This window comes from Erithacus rubecula, assembly GCF_903797595.1.
Source record: "Erithacus rubecula genome assembly, chromosome: 20".
Taxonomy (NCBI): domain Eukaryota; kingdom Metazoa; phylum Chordata; class Aves; order Passeriformes; family Muscicapidae; genus Erithacus; species Erithacus rubecula.
This window is the reverse complement of record NC_136672.1, coordinates 7,259,775-7,286,020: the sequence shown is the minus strand read 5'-3', so window position 1 is coordinate 7,286,020 and position 26,246 is coordinate 7,259,775. Positions and strand designations below refer to the sequence as shown.

The following is a 26,246-nucleotide window of genomic DNA, read 5'->3' as shown; positions in this document are numbered from 1 at the left end:
TGTTTTGGAAAGAACTTAGCCCCTCTATTTAAGTTGCTGAAATGAGAACTCTCAGAGCGTTAAGCTCTTTTGGAAATGCAGCTGCAGAGCTCCAAGGTGGTGATGGTGCTGGTGGAAGCAAGCTGGGAACAATTGTTAATGAAAACTTCCCCTCACATCACCCTAGTGATGTGTCTCAACCATGGCCTGCAGAGAACCACAGCTATGTCAACACTGGCCTTTTGTCTGGAGCCTTTCCTACTTCAAGAGCTCCACTCAAGCAAGAAGGAGCAATGCCAGGACAGACACAGCTCCAGGTGACTCCTGGCAAAGGCAGCAGCAGGTTTGGACAAACCCAGCAATTCTACTGTCCTAACATCTTGCCTTTGCTAGCACTTCTGGTCTTGCTCTGGCAGATATTAGCATAGTGGAAAATTTTCCAGAAAAAAGAAATTGAAAGAAAGTTTGTTATTCTAGTCCTTTCAGTCCTCCTCACAGCAGAAACTGCCAGTGAGAAGTCTAATATAATGGCAATATTTTCAGTGTAGCTCCTGTTTCAGAGAGAAGTGGACTGAGGCCACTCACATGTTTCATCTAGGTGACCAAACTGCTGGTTAAAAAAAAATAAATAAAAATAGCAGCTTTAAATTGCTTGCAATAATTGAAATTCACCATCAAAAGCATAGCAGCATTTTTGTATACCTACAAAAAACCAATTGCTGATCTGGTATCATGGGGAGTTCAATCACCATATCCTGACTCCTAATTTCCCCTTTTTGAAACATCCCACCTACCAGCTGTGCCCAGGAGAGTGAAGACGGAAATAACCTCTTCAGCTGCACTAATGCTTGGCAGACTTCTTATGTGTGCTGGGAGAGATCCCTGCAAAATTATGTGGAACACAATTCTGAATCATTCAACTCCCATAGAAATGTGTCTGATTTTCAGAAAATCTCCCTCCTCACAGCCCTTCTACACTCCTCATCAGCTCAACATCTGGCTGGAGAACATCACTGTGAGGAAGAAAAAGGGAGTGAAAATGTTCTAATCAAAATATTTTTCCCTATTTTTTTACATACATTGGAGGAAAATGAAAGAGGAGTTTCCTAGTCAATTTATTAGCAGCCCAGAGATAAAACATGTGTTTGCTAATCATTTTTCTTTATATAAAGGGAAGGCACTTGGTGTGTGTCACAGTGGTTCAACTGACAGATAATCCTCACCCAGAGCTGCTCCAGAGCCCTCCCTGTATGATTTCCAAGACATCTATCCCCATGGCAGCTGGCCAGCTATTTGGGATGGTTCCCTCACTCCAAATCACAGTCTGTCCTGGACTAATGTATCATCCAGCTCTGCATTAACTCCTTCAGCCTGCAGGAGAAGTTTTCTCACTGCAGAGCTCATGGCAAGAGTGCAGGAATGGAGACAGGCAAAAATCCCCATGGGAAGCAAAGTAAAAGGTGTTCTGCAGGTCAAGATTTATCTAAGGACAGCATCTTGTCAGGTTATCATTCCTCACCTACAATATTATCACCAACCTTTTATCTGTCCTATCTTACTCTGTGTAATTTCCCTGCTATTAGGATTGCAGTTGTTTTCCAGAAACAAGCCATTTACATGGAGAGGACTAAAGCCACACACTGGAATCCTCCTGCCCTCAACTGGAAGGACAAACCCAACCACTCTGCCTTGGGGTGAAGAAGACACTTCACCTCTGGGTGTGTTTATGCAAGCAGTTATTGTAGGAGCTTTATTTTCCTCCCAAGCAACAGGAGATCTGTGTATTTTGACCAGGGCTCCAAGCTGGCAGGGACATTCCTCTATTCCTTATCTTACACAAACTCCACTCTGCTGAACATGTGGTGACTGCAAACACATCCTGTGGAAAGAAGGATCTCAACCCAATGCAACCACAACATAACTTGCTGCTTTTAACACACACTATAGAACTGGCACACTAGAATGTTTTTAAAATGTGTACTTTTAAAAGATATCAGCATTGTTTACAAACCTTGTGCATTTAATTATAAAAGAACTGTCATTTCCCCTCTCAGCATTGTGTGCCTCCTGCTCCAGGCCTCTACAGTGTTATTCCAGGCAGGACTGGGAGTCTTATTAAGATTGTCTAACACTTCCCATTAGAGGATGCTGCCTTCAGTTCCTTCAGCCTTTGCCAGATTTCAACCATTCTGTTTGGATTTCTTGTGTGCCAACTGTGTTTCTGCCAAAATGGTTCCACAGTTTCCCGAAAAAGGTTCCACAAAAAATACTTTGCTTTGAACCTGTTAAAAAATTCTGGCAGACTTTTCACTGCAGTGTGTTAGTGGCCTGTGCACTGGAAGAGAGGGCAGCTGCTGGGTCAGTGTTACTCCACAGAACAGTTTAGATTGGAAAAGCCCTCCAAGATCATCAAGCCCAAGCATTAACCCAGCACTGTCAACTCCACCATGAATCCACATCTTCAGTGCCACATCTACATGGTTTTTATAAACCTCCAGAGCTGTGATGCAATCACTTCCCCAGGCAGCCTGCTCCAAGTGTGGGCATGCTCAAGCTGCAGAAGGGAAAGATTCCATTAAGTTCCAAAGCTGAGAAGGTGGTAAGGAGGTGAGGAGGGCGAGGACAACAGAGACAGCAGCCAAGGATGAGAGGGGAGCCTGAAGGGGAAGGCAGTTCCAGCACAGGCTGGGATGAATGCACTCAGTAAAGAGCACTGTCAAAGGGAACAGCCCAGGACCAGCCTGTGCTGATGGTGCAGACACAGCTCCAGACTCCCAAGTGCCACAGATCCTCTGCAACAAGCACAACACTGGCACAGCTCCCTGTCCTCCTTCAGCTCCTTGCAGCAAGGCTCAGCTGTCATGCTCCCCTCAGCCCACCAGCAGGACCTGTGGGGTGCTGTCAGATCCATTTCTGCTCTTTTCCAATGTGCCTGTTGTAAGGTTAGGACATGAGAAAGTCTACATTGTCTTTTTGATTTCTTTTTCAAATTAAGTGCAGGAGCTGTGTAAGAAGTACAGTCTTCAAAGGTCCACATACTGTCTTACCTGTGGACACTGCTGAATGCTCATGGGGAACCTAACCTGGCTTTTTCCCAGATTGTTGATTTTTCTTAGTTCCAGCCAGGATCTTTCCCAGGCTGGAAATCTTTCAGACAAAAAGACAAAACAAGGGAAGGTAGAAAGAAAACACAGACAGACACCTGGTGTTGAGCACTGAGTTGTCTCGTGATATTTTGCAGAGAGCATGTTCTCAAAGAGGTGTTGCCTTCTTTGACCAATGAGTCTTTCCACTTTGTCTTTTGTGATCTCCCTTATATAAATGCCATGGCTTTTCAATAAATCACTCCTTCTTGCTGCTGGGAAGAGGAGCTGTGTTGCTGTGTTCTTTTGCCCCTTCCCAGCCCCTCAGTGACACTTACCCAGATTCTTTCCTCTTTAAAGAGACACTTGTTTCACCCATTTTGGTTGATCCAAATACATCCATACAATATTTGCCATATTCTCCTGTACAGAAACAATTTCAGGAGTTCCCTCCAGCACTCACAACTACTGCATCTGTGTGCTCCAGAAACAGCTTCTTCCCCACAAGACTCCCATCAAAGAAAGAGCAGCACTTCTCTTTGCAGATGAAGAAGTACAGATATTTTAAATCATCATCCTCTCAGGTTAGCAAATGTTGTAGGCATTGGCTGTATTTCAAATTGACTCTCAGAGGCTCCTATGGCTGTCAGGCACAGTGAGAGCCACCCAAGGTGTCACACTGAGCTCCTCACAGAAAGGGAAGCAAAAACATGGTGTGACGTCCACCAAATCAAATAAATTGTTCATAATTGTGCTGAAACTTTAAAGCCCAGTCTCTCTAGACAAAATCCTTTGGTCCTTCCTGCCAGATTTTCCCTTCTCCTCCTGCTGTTCCCTGCATCCTCTCACATCTGCAGTAAATGAGGTCAAGATCCAAGATCCTACAGACAACCACTTCCTTCCTGAAATGGCCCAGATTCAGCCCAGAGCTGCTCTCAGCTCCCAGGCAAACTGGGAAAAGGGGAAAGAGGAGCTTACAGTGTAATTAAAGCCAGCATTTCCAAGGGACAGGGTCTGCTATCCGAGGTGCACATGTGGCCTTCAGTTGTGCTTGCAGATCTTTGAGGGATTCTCTTGCAAGTCCTGCCTGTGGTCACCATGGAGTGCATGGAATGCCCTCTGCCTGCCCAGCAATGCTCTGCCCTTCAAAGCAAGAAATAAACAAACAGGAGCCACCAGCAGGTAAAACCTTCCACTGCATCTCCAGCACTGCAGACTCAGCTCTCCTCTAAGATTCATACTCCAAAAGCCCTTCCTTGAATTTAGCCTGCATGAAGGCAGCACTCACAAGCTCAATGAGGCCTTATTTCTGAAAAAAAAATAGGAAACCCGATTTTTTCCCCTTCCAAACTTATCTTTGCAAGATGCCTGACAGCAGCTGCTCCTGCTCTGAACAATTCCCTTGCAGAATGGCTACGTGGAGGAACAGTGGGTTTGATTCTGCTCCCAGGACACTGAACAATCCACAGAATTCCTAAATGCCTTTCTGATTTCTCTGTAGGATGCTGCTTTCCTTACAAATATCAGCCAAGATTAAATTCAGTGGGGACAGGGCCTAAACAAGAACTGCAGGGAAGAACATTCACACCAGTATTTAATTTTAATTTACACTTGGCTCAGTTCAAGATGCTTATGTTCTGTGGTACACTGGAGCTTCCTGACATCCTCTGGCATGTTTTTGTTACCTGCCAATTGACAGAGAGAGAGATTCCTCAAAAAGTACAGTAATTCTTGTCTTAAAGGCAAGATTCCAAAAAAGCATCAGAATTGTCAACCTGCTCTGAAGGAGACAAAAACATCAATTTTCCTTTCCTTGGACTATTATGTACTCAGCTTTAATAAAGCAGCAGATTTTAGACAGAGCCCTTGGTTTAGGCAATGGCCTCGTTCAGCACAGAGTCACAGAATCACTGAGGCTGGAAAAGGTCTCCAAGATCACCCAGTCCAAGCTGTGCCAAATCCCCACCTTGTCACAGAGCACAGTGCCACATCCAGACCTTCTCTGGACATCTCCAGGGACTCCAAACCTCCCTGGGCACCTCTTAATGCCAAATCACCCTCTCAGTGAAGAAATTCTTCTTGATTCCCTGGGAGACCTTTACCTTGCCACAACCTCACTGCCCATCAATGTGCCCTCAGGAGGAATTCTGCCCTAAACAAAGACAACACTTGTCCTCAAGACGTGTCTGTGCCACTGCCAATGTTCTTTCCAAGCTCCAGAGCAAGTCAGTCCCCCTCCCATTGTTCTGTTTGTTTGTCTATCTAGGACAGCAGCTCTCAGTAAACAGGTCCTGCAAAGAGCCCTCCTGTAATTCTGACAGCACATGCCACCCGTGACTCACGGATCTATTACCCACTTGTGGTACCCAAGCCCTGCTTGCCTGGGTGTGTTATCAAAACACAGCCAAGGGAGATTTCAGCTGGCATGGAAAAGCCACGTGAAACAGGTACATTTCCTCTGCCTCCCAATCTGCAGCTAATGGGGAGCCTGAGAGACAGACAACAGATGCTATCAGCAGCACTGGAATACATCCCTGAAGGAAAAGAGGTCACTGGGCAGAGTTACAGAACTTGAAAATCTCTTCTTCTCTTTTCATCTGCTCTGTGCATACAAATCTGAACTATCTGTTGCAGTCACATTTTACTTTTTTTTTTACATTTTTTTTTCTATTTTACATTTGACTAAAACAAAGCACACTTTTTATGTGACAATTTATTGAGGGTGATTTGTATAAAATAATCACGTTTTAAGAATTAGAGCTGCCAGAATGGGAACACACTGTTCCTGCAACCTAAGTAAGGCTGAGTACATTTTATTTTCTCTCTGCCTTAAATTAGGATCCTATAATATGTTTTGGGGAAAAACAAAACAAAACAAAACAAACAGCAAAACTCAAAAAACTGTACTTATGTTGTTACAGTAGTAACTGCAGAGGTCTAACTTGCTTTTATATTCTAGCTTTATTGCCAAGGAGCACACATAAAGTGTGTGTGGTTGTAGCTTTTTCTCTGTTGATGCATTTATCTCCATTTATAAACCATAGAGATGCATCAGGCCTGGGTAGCCTGAAAAAGGGGCCAGAGAAAGGAAGGGAACACATCACCACTCAGGGAAAATTCCAGGAGAGCAGGCTGGTGAATATGGATGTGTCTGTAATTATCTCTTTACAGCTGCTGCATGAAACAGGTTTTGGTGGCAAGTCAGACACAGGCAAAATCAGGTAAGTTCAAAAATCAAGCCTAATTAAAAGATATTACAGCACTGAGCACTGATAAATTCACTCCTAAATGTGAGAAAATGGCAAGAAACTGCTTTGCTGAGGAGCAAACCCAACCCAATGTCTTCAGAGATTCCTGTGCCTAACAGCACTGGCTCCAAACAGAGCCACATGTACCAAAAACTTCATGTTCATCTTTTAAAAACAGAGGCAGTGAAAAAGGTGGGTGATGGAATGTCTCTTGAAGAAATCCCAGAATTTTAATGTTTATATTCCTTCTTGTGACCTCCTCTGTAAACTGCCCACAGCCCTGAACTCTTGTGGACACACCACTATGAATGTTCTCAATGCAACAGGCATGCTGAACCTGTGAAGATTGTGAATGATGTCAAAAATTAAATTAAAATGCCCCAAGACACAAAAATCAAACCTGAGCAGTGCATTTACTGTGATGCCTTCAGGAGGCATGTCAGCAAAATGGATCAGAAAAACCAATCCACCAGTAATGAAGATTTTACTCTTGCTATCACACACAGCATGGCTCTCCACTGCCAAGTAATGACAAAGAACACTAATATATTAAGTCAATATATTTTAAAAATATCAATATATTAAAATAATATATTTTAATGTACCCTTGAGGCCAACGTGCACTGGCAAATCATTGATTTATCAATTCTCTGCATATGGAGCTTTTAAATATTGGAGTCAGCATTTTATAAACACAGAGGTATGGAGCACCACTACTTGGGTTTATTTGAGACTGGGAAAAGTGTCCTTATCCCCTGAGACCTTCTTGTCTAAAACATTTAACAATTTCTATTCAACACACCATTGCTTCCCAAGCTGAGTCCCATGGAAGCAAACTGACTGCTTGGCTTCCTTTTTACACTGCTGGTTGTCCCATTCTCTGGACCTACAGTATTCTGCTGTCTGGGGCTTTTGGGAGGATTTGGGGGACAGAATTCTTCATGTTCTTTCCCTCCTGTTTCCAGGTCACCTGCACAATTCCCACCACATGCCCCTGCTCAGCACAGGATGGGGTCTGCAGGAGCTGGCCATGTGCAAAAAGGTGATTATTCTGTGCCCACATGGCAGGAGAAGCACTGGAGAGCTGGAAAGCACTGCAGGCTGAGGGCAGCACTAATTCACAGGCTTGGAAAATTATGTGGTGTGGGCTTTACCTTTTACACTCCTGTTAACTCTGATTTTCATGAAGTAGGTGGTGTTGCTACAGCAACTGTCGTATCACATCATTTCTGCTGTCTCTGTCACAGGGATCATCTTATTTTATTTTAAACTCAGATATGCAGCTTCTCTTCATCTATTCTAAAGCCCTCTGTATATTGGATATGAAAAAAATTACAGAAAATAGAGCTGTGTCATATAAATCGTATTTTTTAAAAATGTAGCAAAGCTTACAGAATATTTTTATTTGTTCTCCTTTGACAAATGCAGAAGGAATAAAGAAAACGGCACTGGCAGATTTATGGTGCCAGATTTTTCAGAAATAAATTAAAAGCTGGTCTCACAAAGATGTTTCATGCCACCTTTAATGTACAGAAGCCAACCCTGTGTTCCTGTGCACTCAGCAGAAGTAACTCATCTATTCACAGGTGAAAACATTTTGCTTCCTCATGCCCAGGCTATTTATGCACCTGCATTCCACAAACTCACACCCAGCTCAGATGCTGCTGCCCACCCACAAACCAAGTCCAGCCCTCACCTGCTTTACCTGCAGCCTGAAAGAGGCACCCACTGAGGCACAAGTCCCAACACACCCTTACCTGGTTCAGAGGGTTTGTCCAAGCTGACAGGGATGAGGTGGTCACCCAGCTTTGCTCACTAACCCCAGAATTTGGCTCTACCTTCTTGGCCTCCATTTTGCTGCTTGGAAAAGGTCTTTGAGGGTTCAATGCACAAGAAAAAAAAATCAATAAAATCCTGGTGATGGAAAGGGTCTCTTCAATTTTTGTTATTTAACATGCATTCCAGTGTGAGCAGTCACAGATCTTCCTTTTAAAAATAAAAACAGCAATGTGGAACAGTAGTAAATATTCAGTTACACCCTTGGGCTACTCAGGAAATGAAAGAAAAGCTCTACCTATAGCCAAAGTTATTTCACAGACCACTCAGCCAGCACAGCTCAGACATCCAGACCAAGCTCTGCCACAGCCCAAGCTGAGGAATATTTTGGAATATTTTGATCTGTTTCTTCCTGAGCATCTCCAGCCATTTCCAAAACAACCAGAGCAAATTACACTCAGTGTTCCAGACAGGTCCTGGGCAGATAGAAATCTGTCAGTGTGGATCCAGCCTGTGGGCAAAGACTGTGTCCAATGCACCTGGTTAATGGCAGGTACAGAATTAAGAGATCAAAAGACCCTTCAGGTTCCTTCAATTGCTTTGCAAACTTCATTTCAGTGCCCCTAGTACTTCACAGTTGTTCTTCAGCTGATTTCCCAGAGAAATGAGTTTTGTGCAGTCCAGCTGTGCACATTTATCCAGCCCCCTCCCAAAAACTTGGGAAATTGTCGGCCAATTTCCAAAAAATTTGGCAGCAAGGCATCCACACGTGCTACCAACCAGCTTTGTGAAAACAATGTAAATGAAAGCTCTTCTGCTTCCTGCAGGAGCCTTGTCACACATCAGAGAACCCACCAAGGTTGTGCTGCTCATGGAGACAACTCCTTGGGCAGGAGGTAGGAAGCAAAAAAAGAAAAATATTCACCAAGTCACTGTTTGTTAATGGCAGTTTGGAAAGGCATTCCATCCTCTTGCTCTCTACTGGAATTGAGAATATCTCTTCACTTTATCCTACCCACTCATTTACTATTTTCAGTAATCATGAGCAAAATGATTTGTTTCACAACTGCACTGTCACTTGACAATCCCTCTGAATTCCAAGCAGACACATCTGGTATTGATAGCCATGCACATGGTCTGTCTTAAAAATCAATGCAGAAGACAGTCAGATGTGGACAACCAGCTGTCTGCTATCATCTGAGCATTTATTTATTCTTATAATGTGTACTGAAAACCAGAACTGTACTAGAAAGAGCTTTTTATGTTTTATCCCCAGCACTTATGCAAGCAATTTAAGCCTTCCAACCAAGACACAGTAGGAGTGTTTGGGAATCAACAAATTCGCTGTGGCAGTGATGAAACATTCATTACTGGCTTTGAAGTAAGGAGGGGTTTGGTTGGAAGGGAGAATTTCTTTTATTTGCTGAAGGTTTTGTTAAGATGTGGACAGAGAGCTGGTTGAGGTACCCTGGGTAGGACTGAGCTAAGAATCAGAATGCTGCAGGTTGATGCTGCCTGTCCCACCTGAGGGATGCAATCCTGGTGTGTTTTCAGTGTGTGAGGTCAGAGATCCCCTGTGCCCCTCTCCCCTGCTGCTATTGCCACACACCCACAGCTACTCAGGCTTGGGGAAAAACGGGTTAAACTCAGCCAAGAAAAAAACACAAGCAAGAGAAACACCTTTCCTCTTTCTGCCTAACTGGATAATTGGTGAGCAGGAACCTGCTTGATGAGTTTCAGCAGCTCCTCGAGATCAGCCAGGGCTGTTTCTGACAGAGGCTCAAGCTGCCAACTGGATAAACACCAACAGGGCACCCCTTGCTAAGGCTTCTGATAAATAAAAATTTCCAGAAGGCAATGAAGCAGTTTGTATTCCAAAGATCCATCTAAATCCAGTAAAAGCAGGGAGCTGAAAAGGCAGAGTATTTTATAGATGTTATGTACATAAAGCTGTCTTACAGTCAGAATAAATAGATGAGTTTAAAAGAAAAAAGAAAGACTAAATAATTTTTTACTGCAGTGGAGAGAGTGCAACAGTAAAATTCAAATGAATAAATTAACAGGTTCTGTCCTAAGAATTTCCCAAGAAAATTCTAGTCCTGCTCTATACAATCCTTTGGGCTTATTGCTTGATACCATTTATAAAGATTTTATTCAAGTACTTAGTGATTTGGAGTCCAGCTGGCTGAAACAAAAGTAGGCAAGGATTGATTTTCACCTAAGGATTATCTTGTCCTACCTGTATCAGATGTGTGTGCAAGCACGTGAGTTAAAAAAACCACAAACAAACAGAACCAAACCCTGGTAAAACCCTGCTGTAATTTCAAGCCAGTCCCAGCTGTACAATCACCAGAGCAGCCCCTACAGCAATCACTGTCCATATTATCACCTCCATTTCTATTTATTCACATCAGTATTTCAATTAACTCAACAGCACAGCTGGTAAATAGGCATTTAGACATGCTGGGCTTTGAGATCAAGACCCAGAGCTCTCCTTGCTGAAGCTCTGCCAGTTGACTCCAGACAACAAGCTGGGCTTTCTCCCAGGATCCCTCCACTCTGAGGATGCAGGAAAGACCAAGAGGAAGCAAAAATATATTTGTATCCTAAACAACAACATAAAGATTTGGGGGAAAGTATTTCAGTGTTGATCTGTTCAGACACAGCTCGGAGTTGTAGATGAATTAACCAAAATCCCACAATTCAAGGCTCAATCCATCCATCAAAAACCAAACCAAGCAAAGCCCTGCAGACACTTTGGAAGATGACAGGATCTCACACACTGCCCCTTGCCCTCATGTTTTGTACCCCTTCCCCAAACATTATGTCTTTTTGTACTGCTTTTTCATACAAGAGTGCCCTTGGAGATGTTGGGGTTTCAAAGCCAGAGCCAACTTTCCAAAACATGCTGCATTTTGAAAAGCCCACTTTTGTTTCACAGAGAAATAAAGGACTTTACATCATAAAGCCTTTATTCCCCCCCAAACCCAAAGCTTCCCATACAGTTAAAAATCAAATCCAGCTTTATTTTCCTGCATGAGTCAGGCTGCATGCAAACAGCTTCTGAGGAAGGCAGCTTGGGGGGGCAGAACAGAACTAAAGGAAGAAATCCAGAGAAAAGAAATTCTTCTAACAGCACACTCCTATTTTCCCAAGACATTTGTGAATATTTTCATTTTAAGGTTAGAGGAAAGCCACCCCCTTCCACCCCAAAAGAAGTTTTAAATATTGTAAAGACACACAAGGACACACTTTATTATTTTAACAATTACTGCTATTTTCAGGGCTCCAGCACAGTTACTTCCTTCCATAATTGGACTTCAATCAAACCCTAGTGAAGCTTTTGATCTTGGAAAGAGTAACAACACAGCTCTGTTATCAGCACAGAGGGGGAAAAGAGTAGGACATCCAGCATTTTTCAATAAAAGAAAGTTAATTGCTTTGACTTGTATTTATCAAAGGTCACAGCTACACAGTTCTGAGTGCACACACATAACATTGCACACCGAGAAATCTCATACAGACTGGACAAAGTCTTGGGGTTATATTATCTATGTGCATTAAAAAAAAATAAAAAAAAAAAGAAGAAGAAAAAAGCAGCAAAACAATGCTAGATTACTATCCAAATATACCCCAGTGGATGTCCTGCCAAAGAGCAAATATGTGGCTGTAAGCTCCAAAGTGAAATAAAAGCTTGGCCAGCAGCCCAGAGCTTCACTGTATTTTGCTCAGCCAGCCATAATCTGGCAGAACAGAGTGAACACATTTGCAGCCACGTGATGGAGGAGCCCGTCGGGCCAAGCTGATTTCCTTGTGTTGCTTAAATGTGATCTTCAGACTGTACACACCAGCAGCTTGGGAAAACGTGAGAAAGGGGGAAACAACCAGCTGCAAACTGATGGGCAGCAGGAAAAAAAAATTGCTTGAGGAGTTTGCTTAAAGGTTTGGTGGGTTTTAATGGGGTGTTCAATGATTCTGAGGTTCAGCTGGAGTCACACACCACCAGATCCTGCAAGGATGCTCAGCCTGGGAGAGCCTGGTTTGGAAAAGGCACTGGAAATTAGCTGGGTAGGACTGAGAGCTACCCATCAGGGTTGGAAAAATGCAAAATGCTGAGTGATTTTGAAGTGCACACTGAGGTGCTCAGGCCTGCCAGGATGTGGGGTGCACACAACCTGGCCAAAGGATCCAACCTGAAAAACGTGGGATGACAGCCACCCCCACGATCAGGTATTATATTTTGATAGTAGTGATAATAATGTTTTTAAGTAAGTGACTTAGGGAGAGCATCCCTGGCCAGCACCAGAGCTGCACATGAGCCCTGGGAGCAGATTACATGTGGATGCAGAAAGAAAAGCCCCCAAACACAAGCCCTCAGAAGAACATCCCTGCTGCAGATAAGAGCAACTAGGCTGAAGCAGTCACCAGAGCAGGTAAGGAAAGTGAGATTTGTTTACTTTCTAAGAGAAATAAATTGATAAACCAGACACGTGCAGCACCTGGTGAAATGGGAGACGCACACGAGTTGACAATTCCACCTCCAGCTCTTTCCTTCTCCTTGGCTAATGACTCCTTTTCACGTGTTCACAACAGCTCCCAGACAGACACTGCCACCATTTCCAACAGTGACATCAACCGTGTGGCACTGAGAAAACTGAGCAGGCAGATTCTGGAAAGTGCTCCTTAAACCTGGAGATGAGCATGGTCCAAGTGAAAGACCAGCCACATGGTTAGGGATGCATCAACATCAGCCTTGGACAAGCCCTGCCCTGATTTTTTAAGTGCCAAGGCACCCACAGGTGTTTCAAGCAGACACCCAAACCACAGCTGCCCAACGTGTTACTGAAGGTTTGAGGTTTAACCTCCTCAGAAAGCAGAGATGCAGGTTAACTTCAAATATGCTGCACTCTTGGCTAATTCTCTCATGTAAGCATAGAGTTGAGTGATGCAGGTGTTCATAAGGTCAGCTTCCTGCTCCATTTTACTCAAAAAATGCTCCATTACTTTAGAAACAATTCAAAAATGTTCTACCACTCCAGAAACACCCTCTCCTGGTGAGCAAGTCCTGTGGCTTCTTGCCTTTGTGAGTTAGTAGAGTAACACACATTAACAACACATGGCTGAGGAGCATGACACAATCTAGATGTGTGATTTATTAACCTGATCTGTTATTTATGCTCTTTCTTCCAAGAGAATCAATCTTCACTAGAGGCAAGGACATAACTCAGTTTTCAGTGGTTAGTCTCTCGTGACTGACCTCCTGGAAAATTCTGGAAAACCAGAGTAGGAATTAAACAAGGTATGTTTGGTTTGACTTCCCAAAATCTTCACATTCTTTACTCATCAGAGCAGTGATCACCCAGCTGGACAGGGCTGTGATTCTGTCCACCCTTCCTCAGTACTCCACCCTCAGCCAGCAATAAGCAGAGAGAACTGGGCTGTTTCACAGGGCAAGCCCAGTGTGTAAAAATGATACACCAAATCAAATTATCTCAGGATGAATGCAGCACCAAAAACAACACAAACACAAAACCCCAAAACCATTGAGCAAACATATACCACTGTGAAAATCTTCCTTTGACACTGATATGCTGCTGTGGTGTACTTCAAACAACAGTGAGCTCAGCACTTGCAGTTATTTCAGATCTGTATCTGCTTTTTCACTCTCCAAAAAAAAAAAAAAAAATTGCAGCATTTCCCAATAAACCTTCTCCAACTTAATCCTGAGGAAGCAGGAAGAAACTCTTAAGTATAGTTTCAAACAGTTTTTTTTATTTTTAGAGACATTTAATATTGAATATGCCACAGCCAGACCAGATTCTTAGACCTCAGGTAAGTGTTACCTTTATTAAAAAATGGCACTAAAATGCTGTCATGCTGTGCTGGAAACAGAACACAGGGACACAGAGAGGTTCTCTCAGGTCTGTAAATCCCTACCAAGGATGTGTGGGGGGAAAGAACAGGGCAGAGCACCCAGCAGTGTGCATGACACCCAGAGCAGGTTGTGTCACTACAGCTCTGTCCTGACACACCCAGCTTTTACAGCACTGTACAGTTCACAACGCCAAGAAACTCAACATATCTAATCTGGCAGAAAAAACAAAGTCATATCAGGTTAATCATATTCTTAAATTGCACAACTTTGGAAAGCCAGCAGCAAAACAGATCTTCCCCCTCACTTGTGCTCCCCCAGCCCTCCTCTGGTACACGTACCCTGCCACGACCTACTTCTCCTCTTTGATCCCTCAACATTTTTAGCCCACTCTCACTGTGCCCTGCTCCTCCCTGACTCCTGAGCTCCCTGCAGCCCAGAGCAGGGTGGCAGGGGGGGAATTTTCCTGGTCAGAGCTGGGTGAGCAGTGGGATGAGCAGAGGGATGAGCAGAGGGATGAGCAGAGGGATGCGCGCCCAGCCTGACACTGCAAGAACTGTGAGAAAAGCCACCAAACCTCTCTTAAATTACTTAAGTTTCAAACTAGGCAGAAGAGCTGGAGTGGAAAAGGATACAGCAAGGATGCAGAAAGTTGAGATTTTTTTTTCAGTAAAATAACAGTGCTTGGCTTTGGAGAGGATCAAGACCGTTCCATCGCGTGGGATCAGAACTTTCAAGATCTTGCTTACAAACCTTACAACTAACTCATTTTCTAAATTCTCCTTTTAAATAAAACCCCAGAGTCTCATCTAATCACAGAAACTGAGAACTGAAGAGTTGCAAAGAAGAAGAATGGTGGGAAAAGCTTGTGACTCCCCTCCCTCCAACACACACCAAACCAATTAAATTTGGTTTCTTGCAGATTCTTTTCTCAAAGTGAACAGGCATCCCATGGTGTCTAAAAGGGTGTCAGCTTTTCTAGAAGCATTTCACACGGATCAGGCATTTTAAAGGTCTTATGTACCTTTTCTGATGTAGAAAATGCACATTTGCATTACTCTTCCTGCTCAGCAACACATTCCAATCCTGTATCTACTCATACATCCACTCACTTTCATGAAATTTTAGGCTTGTAATAAATTCTTCAAAATCACAACTTTCTTGCTACATTTGGTTAAAATCTGTTGATATAACCAAATACCTGCAAGCAGGAACAGGCAAGAAGCCATACACACCAAGAATGACCAGTTTGGGTTTGTTTTTAAAGAAAAATGGTAACCAAAAAATACCCCAGTGCTCATCTCTCACAGCAAGCAAATGCTGCAGGAGTTAAATTTCCACCATGCAGCACAAAGAGAGGCAGCAGTTGAGGACCCTTCAAATTCAGTTTAACCCTCTCTGCTGTGATGAGGAACAGGATTGAGGATTGAGTGCTTAGTTCCTACTAAGCATTCCTAGGCCAAGAATAAAGATTTTTTTTTTTTTAAGTGGACTTTTTGGTGGAATAAGACTCATTTCCAAATGTTGCAATGTTGAGTTGGTAAAATGATTGAATTAAGTCATCTCTGTTTCAGTGCAAGCCTTGAGCCTGTGCTTTCTGTCCTGCCTTGTGCAGTGTGCTCTTTTACAAGAAGGTTTTGTGCTGTTACTTCAACAACTTCGCTGTCCTAAAAAAATTGATTGCTCCATTAAATGCATTTCTGCAGTATTTTGTGAAGTTTCACGTTATTGTTCCTTCATTTTCTCCCAAATGCAGCTCACAGTTTCCTTCCTCTCCACATTTAATTTCTGTTGGATGCCATGAGTGCTGAGTGACCAGCTCACCTCAAAGACACCAATGGCCAAACAGATATTTAGAAAGCAGGAAGACCTTTGCAAGTGTTTAAAATGGAACTTAAGATCCAATCACTGCCACACAAATTAATTGATCTTGCTGTGGACAGAGAACCTCGTTCTTTCATTTGTTTATTAAATTCAGGAGAACCAACCAGTTCTGTAATGAATTACTTAATCTTTGACCTATTGTCCACAGCCATGTTCCAGAACAAAGAATTTACAGCAAGCTGAGCTCCCTAAGGCTAATTGGAAAAGAATGCCTTTTTTTTTTTAAAGCATTCCCCATCTTCAACAAATCTTTGCCAAACTTTGTATTTTTGCCTTTTTGCTTTACAACTACACATTTAAGGATGACATTTGGTTACAGGTGAGTTATTGCTCCAGGTCACTGTAGCTTCTGCTTGTAGGAAACCCATACTAATGAACCCATCTGCAGGGACCTGATTTGAGTGGTAATCTACATTTGTGTTCCAGCTAACAAGGAGCTGAGTCTTCTAGAACCCTAATGCAATTTGGATTTTGTCATTTCCTCCTGCAACAGCCATACACTAAAAAAAGAGCTCCAAAATGCTCAGTGCCTGTTTTAATTAAATTGCAAGTAAAATGAACAAGAGAATAATGCCAGTGGGATGAAGAGTTAGAGTTGTTTCTCTCAAAGTTGAGCAGAGAACCCTGAAGCAAGAGCTTGCCACATCAGAGCTGAGCAATGGTGTTGGAGGGAGCACAACAAAAATCTGGTCCAAGTTTAGCCCTGGCAAAACTTAGTTGAGAGAATGGGATAGGGGAAGCAGAACTGTACAACAGAAATGTGAGAGGCTGAACAATATTTTGTATTTGTTTAAAACCTGATGGATAGCACCTCAGTCATGCACAGCTGAAGTGCAGTGAAGAGCAACAGAATAAAAGAAGGAAAAAAAAAGAAAAAAAAAAAGAAATGTTGCGACATTTCTTTTATGCTGCATTACCCACCTGTGTTAGCTCTCCACACTCAAGCTCTCAGGACCAAATTCAGCTTTGTGATAAACAGAGAGCTTCTTTACCATCATTTGTTCATTTAAAAAAAAATTATACACGCTACAAAAAAAACCTGTCATCTATTCATTTTGACACAATTGTGCATTTTACACTCATTTTCTATACCAAGTGATTTTGTATAACTTAGTCCATTAAGTGGAATAGATTAGAGGTTTAAGTAAAGGGTTTTTATCAGAGCTTTCATTATCTACTTAAGATCAACCCACAGTTTTTCTTGAAAACAACTTAGCTGAAATATTTTTTTCTGCTCGCCAGTCTTCTGTGAAATTCAGACAAAATATTGAAAATATACTTTATTTGTTATGAAAAGAAGACTTAACAAAAGAAAGGAAAAAAAAAAAAAGAAACCTATGCTCATCGTTTATGTGATATAAGTACTAAACAGCTCCAGAGTGTACTGCCAGGCAACCACACTTGATTTCATAATGCACTAAAGTCCTTTTTACTGATGGGGACTAAGTCCTTTCATCCTGCAAAAACTCCACTGGCCACTGAGAGCTGTTACCCCCCTTAAAAAAAAATCCAGAAAGACAAATGACAAGAGAGTGAATGGTGACATTTTGCTGCTTCACCTGGGAGGGGACAGAGAGCAGTCAACAAGCTGCCTACCTGCTGAGCAGTACAGAAATCAGGGAGACCACATGAGGAGCAAAGTACTTATTGCTGAGATTAATTGGCAAAATCTGGCCTCTGCAGCTCCCACAATTGCCAATTTGCTGTCATAAAAATATGTAGAGATTGAACAATTTAATGTGTTTCCTAGTAGCTTCATCTAATCAGATAATAGTGGTGTCTTTGTATACATCTCCTGATGAGGTCTTCTCTCTTCACTGTAATATATTGTTTTATGAAAGACTTCAGGGTGTACTTGCTCCTTAGAAAAATCAAATCTCTGCACTGAGAACCATTCAATCACTCTGCAAAGCACTTTGAGATGGGAAGCAAAGCTCTGAAAAATACATTGCACTTTTCTAAGTAATTGTAACAAGTTTGACACGAAAGACATCCTTGAAATGGACAAAAAAAAACCAAACCCAAATCTTAGGTCTTCCCTGATTCTCTTCCTAAGCCTGGACAAGGAGCACAAAGAGCTCTCCCAGTCCAGCCTAACACCCAAGACCATTTCATGCTGTTTGAACTCCGAACTAACTTCAAGATCTTTCACGCAGCCAAGCAATTATTTAACCAATAATCAACATTCAACTGTGAATATTAAAATTAGCTCTCTTGAAGGAGACACAGTGTTCTTGCTCCCAGCATTAACAAGCCTGTGCGTTCAGCACTTTTTCCCCCCCCCCGTTATCATGTGACAGGCTATTTTTAATATTTGCCTGAATAGATTTTGCATCTCCCTTTGATGCGGGCGAGCTCTGCCCGTGGATTGCAGTTCCTGGGCACTGGCAGGGGGCAGGGAGCAGGGCAGGGAGCAGGGCAGGTGCTGTCTCCATCCCAGCCTGGTCTGGGCTGAGCTGGGCTGAGCTGGGCTGAGCACAGGGCAGGGACACGTGTGTGGAGCACATGGTGCTGCAGGCAGCCAGAGCCTCACGTGAGGCTCAATGTGAAGAGCAGCTCCTGGTACCAGCCTGGCCCTGCTGCAGCTTGGTCATTCCCATCCGCACGTGGGAGGCCGAAGGTCAGGAAATTCCCCTGGAGAATTTCCTGCTGGGGAAGAAGGGGTTCCTGCAACACCCAGGGATGGCGTGTAAACAATGATTAAAGCTTAGGAGAGGATTCCACGCACAGGCTGGCAGCTGTGAATGCTGCCCTTGGCTCTGCCAGGCTGTGCTGGAGGAGGAGGAGGAGGAGGTCACGTTAAACAGCACAGGGAGAGGAAGGCTGCAATACAGGGAGTGCTGCACACACCCTCTGGGGGCTGCCCCGGCACCACCTCACCCTGCATGGAGCAAGAACAAGCCTCTCCCAGCTGGCTGCTGTGCCCAGCACAAACACCAGCTCCAAAAACCTCTGAAACCCACCCAGGGGTGCCTGCTGCCAGCACTGCAGCTCTGTGCCTGCAATGGACACTCTAGACAGAGTATCTGCACTGACCAAACAGCATCTCACAAAAATCTTCAGGGGATGGGAGGCGTAAGTACACTTCATATGGAAACAATTCCCAGCTTTTTGATTAGTGTGCCTCTAATTTTACTTTTTTTTAAGTGAAGACTTGCAGATACTGCACATAGATATGTTTCTGCAGTGGTTTACAAAGCTTTTCTTTTGTTTTTTTCTTTACTAAAATGATGTTTGGTATTCTAAGGCTCCCAGCCATGCAGGCAACACAGACAGAAACCACCATGAGAGAACACAAAGGAGAGAGCTCTGTCAGAGCACCCAACAACCCTGTCCTCCTTTGGAGCAAGGCAGAAACAACACCTGGTTATCACTGTGCCAGCAGCATCCCTGTGACAGCAACACATCCAAGGCTTTGGTGGCAAACAGAGAATTCAGATCTAAAACACAAAATCCCAAAAACCTTCCAGTTAGGATTCTGCACCACATCCAGCTGATGATTCTCTAATTCACACCTTTCAAACCCTTTACAGTGCCTGCCCCAACCACCTCCATCAGTGCTACATGGGGAAAAGAGCCAGGTAAAAAGCAGTAACCAACTAGTCACCTGCAAAATATACACCTTCCCTTTACATGCAAACAGATAAAAATCACTCCAAATGTCCTCAAGGACTCTGCATTTAAATGGAGATTTACACTCCACTAAAAGACTACATGAGGTGTGTGACAGATGAAGAACCACACAAGTTTGTCTGCAGTAATGGGTTACTTTAAAAGCTTCATAAAAATCTGAAAACCTTTTTCTGAGACCACAGATCCCAACCAACCTACCAGCATCCAATACCAAGACAAACCAGGAGTTTTAAATGCATCTACACATGACAATGAAATTTGGTTGCCAACACTAAAGTAAATCAAAATACTATTTTTTATTAACAAAATCAGCACTGTGAAAGATAAATACATGGTTTCATTCTTGAAAGTCATTACCCTGTGTCCCTCATCAAAACAAAGCCAGAAATTTCTGTAACTACATTCCCTGAACAGAAATGTATGGGAAGTAGGTGCTTGCTTTTTTCCTTGCAAATGATAAACTGGTGAGCCTAAACATCTTTCCATTGACCAGATAATCTGATCTGGAAATACAGAATTAAGTTACGTTCACGCAGATCCTTTTTGTTGCCATTACATCTTTTTTTAGCAGGGAGAAAGAAAATCAGTGAGGATTTTGGTAATGTCACGTCCACAGCCAGGGTCAGCAGAGCTTTGCTGAGCCTGATGTCACTCAGGGAATGCCAGTGCAGATCTCCTGATCCCTTCCAGACACGGCACAAAACACGTTTGGGCAGCACCACTCTCACAGACAGATGAGGCTTGTGCTGGAACACATGCACAGAATTAAATCTCCTCCCCATTAAATCCCCCATGGGCCACCCCTGGCCCGGGTGTGGGAGCCACAGAGTCCCAGCTGGGGCTCCACGTGCAGGGAATGTCCCCCCCAGGCAGGGTGGGAGCTGTGCCCACCCGCACGTGGCCCCAGTGCCAAACCTGCAGGCAAAGAGCAGCAGCCAGGATGGACCTTCCTCCACCCCACAAGCTCAAACAGGCTCCCATCACAAGGCAAAACTCAAAAAAAACACCAGTGAAATGTTTCTTATAATCACAAATGCCTAAAACATTCAGTTTTTCTGAAGGTAGTAAGATCACATGGAATTAATCTGTATTGAAACTGTATACTTCCTACTATTTGTTTTTTGCTTTATCACAGTAACACAAATCACAACACTATGCATACTGCAATGACAGCTCACACCAACTAAGAACCTTTATGTGACAATTAAAAAAAAAAAACCTATTTCAAATGTCTTAAGATATATGAATCAACAGGCTCCATTACAATGATTTTAACACTTACCTCCCTATTTCAAAGCAGCATACTTCCCTTGGCCCTTTTATGATAACCCTGGAATGGTCATTTTTACTTTTACTAATTTTTTTTTAAATATATATGCTGTTATATTCTCAAACTTGCTCAAATGCTAAACTGTGAGATGGTCTTCTCTTCAGTACTGATTGTCAAAGAAAGACTTTCACATGACAGCACATAAAAAGTTCAACAACCTGATGATAAACCAGACTACTATTAATGAAAGTCACACTTCCTATCTGTAATGGGGGACAAGAAAATATTATTTAAGAAGTGAAATGAGCTTCCTTAAAAAAAAAACGAAACACACTTAACCAAAAAAAAAAAATCTATTCTTGTGAAGGCAAGATAGCGTCGGGAAAAATATCTGCAAATTTAGATGTTTTATCCTACTCAAGAGACATAATGTCCTTTACAACAGTAAAAAAGTGCACAGTATGGTAAGTTTGTAACCCTGTGCTGCAAAGGGCTCAGGAAAAACTGAAAAAAAAAATCAATGAGTTGAAAAGTCACACAGATAGCTGATTACAAACCAATGCTGACAGGTGATCATTAAAAGCCTGGCTCACTACCAGGCTCCTCTGAAAATAAAAGAGAATGAGGACAGATTATTTGCTTTTAATTTTATGTGTGCACAAGTGACAGAAAATGGAGTGGCACATAGTCACTATTTTTAAAGCTGGCTCAGAAAAAGCAACGGGTTTCATGTTCTGCTCTTGCCTACTCCAAATATATTTTAACTTTGGACACCCTTATAAGTTATTAGTTAACCATGAAAAGCCTTGAAACTGAAACACAAACCAAAGTCAAATCCACACAAAGTAAAAGTAAGTAAATGAAATCCATGACTAAACACACACTTCTGATGGGAGGCCAAGAAGTCTGTTGACAGGTTTGGGGAGCTCTGGGGGACATTTTATTTCTTTTTAATGAGACAGGAACGTTGCAGACTTGTAAGACATTTCTATTTCATCCTGCTCCACAACTTTTGCCTCTCTATTTATTTATTTTGCTTCCTTATCAGATGATTCTGACAATGACTTCGCAGGCTGAGCATGGCAAAGGATCAAGCAGGAGGGACAGGAGTGGTTTCCTGCTGCCAAGAGCACACTTTGCTCTAGCACACCTCGTGTGAGCAGAAGACCACAATAAAGAAGTCACTCTCCTATTTTTACTTTTTTTTTTAAGGAAAAAGGCAAAGCTTCATGTTTCCCAAACTTCAACATTGACACTCTTCCACTTGCCCATGATCTCAGCCATGCTGGTGTCAAGCCAGAGCAGTTACTTTGAATTTGGACTGGTGTCTTTAAAGGGTTGATCTCAAGTGCTAATAAAATAATAAAAGACTTCCACTGACATCAGACAGACTGGAATCGTGCATTACAACCAGGCCTTGGACTCCACGGTGTTTTCTTAAGCGTAAGGTGACTACAGATACAAGTTATGAATTCAGGTCAGAGTTACACTCAGTTGACGCCAATTTAAGCAAGATTATAATGTTGTTCCAAAACTCAGTTCCTGTGGCAAATTTTACTTTGCTCAGTAGAGAGTAAGATTATGGCCAAAATTTCAAGTAAGAAGCATTAACCTTTAACTCCAGAACAACTGCCCACTCCTGTTCTCACAACAAATATTGGCTGAAGGAATATTCTCTTTCCCTACTCTTTTAACACTGTGGCATCCAGGCCATCCTGCGATCTTTTTATTTGCTAACAACTAAGATACCAACTAAGACAGCCAAGTTTCCTTGGAATTCCCAGAGTTTTCCTTTGATAATTTAAACAAAACTCCTGGTGGAGCAGCTTAGCGATAACTGGAGCTATTGTTTTTATTTGCTGGGGTGTGAGTGACAGGAATCCTCTGGGCTCTAAGCTGCCTGTCAGCTGCAGAGGGAGAAGCAGTGATTTACAGTGGGGAGGAGGGGCTCATGCCAAATTCACCAGGGGAGCTCTGAGGGCTGATTTACCTGGTCTGACCGGGCTCTGCATGCAGTTCTGCGACACCATGCCTGGATGGACTGAAGTAGAAGCCCTGCTGCTGAGGTCCATGACAGAAGGTGATGCTGAGGTAGCTTGCTGGAGACCTGACTGGTGTGGGCTAGGCTCGTGCTGGTTTGGGCTGGGTGGAATGCCATTTTCTGAGAGGAATTCTTCCAGGTCCATGTATTCCAACTGGAAAGTGTCTCCATCATATGGCAGTGTCTTGTCCCATAATGTTGGACCCAAGAAAGCTGACTGAGGGACTGTGGTACCGGTGCTGTCATCATCTAACTTCTTCTCTTTGTCTTTTTCTTTACCGAATGCTTAAACAAGAACACATAATTAACATGTAAGAACTCAGTAATTAAAACATTAACTACTACTATTTCCATTATTTCTGCTGTAATCTCAGGTGTAAGAAAGGAATACTGCCTTCAAAAATTAAGTCCTTGGACTCACTCTGCTTGGAAGACAATTGAGGGGTCATGTCACTGAGCACTTCTGTGGGAACCAACCACATTTTTGAGATTGCCCTTTGTTTTTAGTAAACAATTCCACTCCATGCACAGCTTTGAATGTCAGCATCAAAAAGTACTTGACAGACTTAAAAGTGGACATGTAAGTATTCCAGCAAACTGGAAGCTATTAATATATTCTGTTGAAAAGGAACAGTCCTAGCCTAAAATCCCTGGGATCCTGTAATTCTTCTAAACTAAGGCCACAATTTTGCTAGTCGTGGCACAAGCAAACTAGTCCCCAAATTCTGCACTTCGAAATGTTATTAACATAGAGTGGCAAAGGCTGACAGAACACGGTTTTGATGCGCACAAGAGACACCAAAATATTCAAAGGTAGGAGCAAAAAAAAAGTTAAACTGAGGCTTCCTCATTTCTACGGCTCCCAGTGATTTCAATGCACGTTTTTTAAGGGAAACGCCTGATTTCTCTGCAAGATCTGCAAAAATCTGAACTCCTAAAGCTTCCTGTCAGCTACCAAGCCTTCGCAGCATTTTATTTTTAACCTCATACAACAGCCCCGGTGAAATCCTGCGAGTCGCTTGGCAGCGGGACTCGGAAAGACGAGGAGACAGAACTGCGAGCCCTTCGCTCGGTTTGTGCCTTTCGTGCGCGCTCGATCCGCTCGCCATACGCGGTGCGGCCGTTCCGAGCCGCCTCCGCTTCCCGGGGGAGCCGCAACTTTCTCCCGCCGAACCGGGAACGCGGGGCCGGGAGCGGTTTGCTGCGGGGCCCGGGATGGGGATGGCGGTCCCCGTCACCCGAGGCACCGAGCGCCCTAAGGAGCGGCGATGGGAGCGCCGAGCGCGTCCCGTTAGCTCCGGCAGAGCGCCCCGAGCGCCGTCCCGGGGCTCCATCGCCTGGGAGCAGAGCGGCGGGGGAAGGGAACACGGGAAAGCGATGCCGCGGCCCCCGGGGGACGGCGGGACCGGGGCGCGCCGCGAGGGGTCCCGGGGAAGCCTCACCGTCTTCGTGAGCGAGCGGCAGCTTGAGCGGGTTTTCCAGCAGGGACTTCAGCACGCCGTAGGTGGGCGGCAGGAACGGGGGGTTCAGCGGGAGCGGCCGCGACATTGTCGGTGGGGGCTGCCCGCGGCGGCGGGGAGGGGGCCCGAGGGGGCAGCTGCGCGGCGAGCGGTTCCTTCCCCCTTGCTGCGGCCGCTGTCGCGGCGCGGGTGAGCCGGACGCGGGGCCGGGCCGAGCGCCGGTGGCGAGGGGCGCTGGGGCCGCGGGACAGGGCGCGGACCGGGCGCGGGTCAGGCCCCTCCGCCGCGCAGCTGCTCCGCCGCCGCCGCTCCCGCCGCCCGCTCTGCGCCGCTCTGCGCCCGCCCGCCCCGCGCCCACGTGCAGCCGCCGCCGCCGCTGACGTCACGCCCGATAACGGCCCCGCCATTGGCGCGCCGGCCACGCCCCTCCCCGGTACCGGCCACGCCCCCCCGTGCGCCCCGCCCCGGCACGCGCGCGGCCGGTACCGGAGGGTGGGGGGAACCCCGGGACACCCGCCCCAAACCCCCCCGCGGGCCGCAGCGCATCCCCGGTAACCGGGAGGAATGTGTTAATGAGATGTTAATGAGCCTGAACGTTTGACCCCGCTCGGGCCATCCGAGTGTGGCGGCTCCCCCGGGGCAGCGGGACCCGGCGCGCGGGGGTCCCACCCGTGCCAAGGGAACGGCCGTGGCTCTGCGAGCGTTTCCCACCGAGCTCTCCCCGCCACTGTGCCGGGTGTCACCGCGGGTGACAGCGCTGTCACCTGCACCAGCCGGGCTCTCACCGCCTGACAGAATCCTTGGGCTTGAGAACTGCCCTGCCCTGGAGGGTCACCCAGAGCAGGCGGCACAGGAACGCGTCCAGGTGGGTTTGGAACATCTCCAGAGAGGGACACTCCACAGCCTCCTGGGCAGCTGTTCCAGAGCCCTGACACCCTCCATGGAAAGAAGATTTTCCTCATGTTGAGATGGAAGCTTTTGTGGTTTAGTTTGTGACCGTTTTTCCTCGTCCTGTCACTGGCCACCACCAAGAAGAGTCTGGACCCATCCTCCTGGCTCCCACCTTGAAGATACTTATATGCACTGATGACATTCCCTCTCAGTCTTCTCCAGACCAAACAGGCCCAGCTCCCTTCAGACTCTTCTTGTAAGAGATGCTCCAGACCCCAAATCATCTTTGTGGCCTCTGCTGGACCGTCTCCAGCAGCCCTTGTCTCTCTAGTCCTGAGCAGCCCAGGATGGGACACAGGGTCGAGTAGAGAGAGGTCACACTCTTCCCAGTTTGCCCCAGGATCCCACTGTCCTCCTGGCCCCCAGGGCACACTGCCAGCTCATGGTCAACTTGTCATCCACTAAGACTCCCAGGCCCTGTTTCTGCTCAAATGGGACTTTCCTCCCCTCTCACTGTGATCCTCGCTCAAGCACGGCTGATTTCCCATCTGCTCTGGCCTGCAGCCCGTGCAGGCTGTGCAAGAGCTGCATTCATCCCAGAGTAACTGCACCCTTCAGGTGCCTGTGGACATCTGCATCTCCCTTCTTCCCATTTAGGTTCTCTTTTGCATCACACTTTGCAAAGTTTTACCATCTGTGTTTATTCATTTATTATTAAACATCAACAAATATAAACATTCATAAATATTCACTAGAAGCAAATAAAGATAAGTTATGTGCATAAACTGCCCAGTATTTAGAAATAAAAGCTGCCTGAGGAACAGTTATGTTTTCCCCTCGTGTATCTACTGCATCTGTTATGTGTGTGACCAGGAACAGGAGTCAGGAACTGCTGGAGCTGTGTCAGGGAGGGTTAGGTTGGATATTAGGAAAAGGATCTTTCCCCAGAGGGTGGTGGGGCACTGAACAGGCTCCCCAGAGGCTGCCAGAGCTCCAGGAGCATTTGGAAAACATTCTCAGGGATGCACAGGGTGGGATTGTTGGGGTGTCTTTGCAGAGCCAGGGGTAGGACTGCATGATCCTTGTCAGTCCCTTCCAACTCAGGATAT

General features: G+C 44.8%; 1 protein-coding gene across 1 annotated transcript in view; it reads right to left on the bottom strand.

Moving 5' to 3' along the window:
* Window positions 1-24,536, bottom strand: part of HLF (HLF transcription factor, PAR bZIP family member) — a 32,244-nt gene extending 7,708 nt beyond the window's left edge. Inside the window, exons 1-2 of the mRNA XM_079323638.1 lie at window positions 24,229-24,536; window positions 22,736-23,071 (exon numbers count right to left, since the gene is read on the bottom strand). Of these exons, the coding sequence (XP_079179764.1) occupies window positions 22,736-23,071; window positions 24,229-24,334 (442 nt within the window). The 5' untranslated portion in view covers window positions 24,335-24,536. The remainder of the gene's footprint in view (window positions 1-22,735; window positions 23,072-24,228) is intronic.
* Between the last annotated feature and the right edge of the window lie 1,710 nt (window positions 24,537-26,246).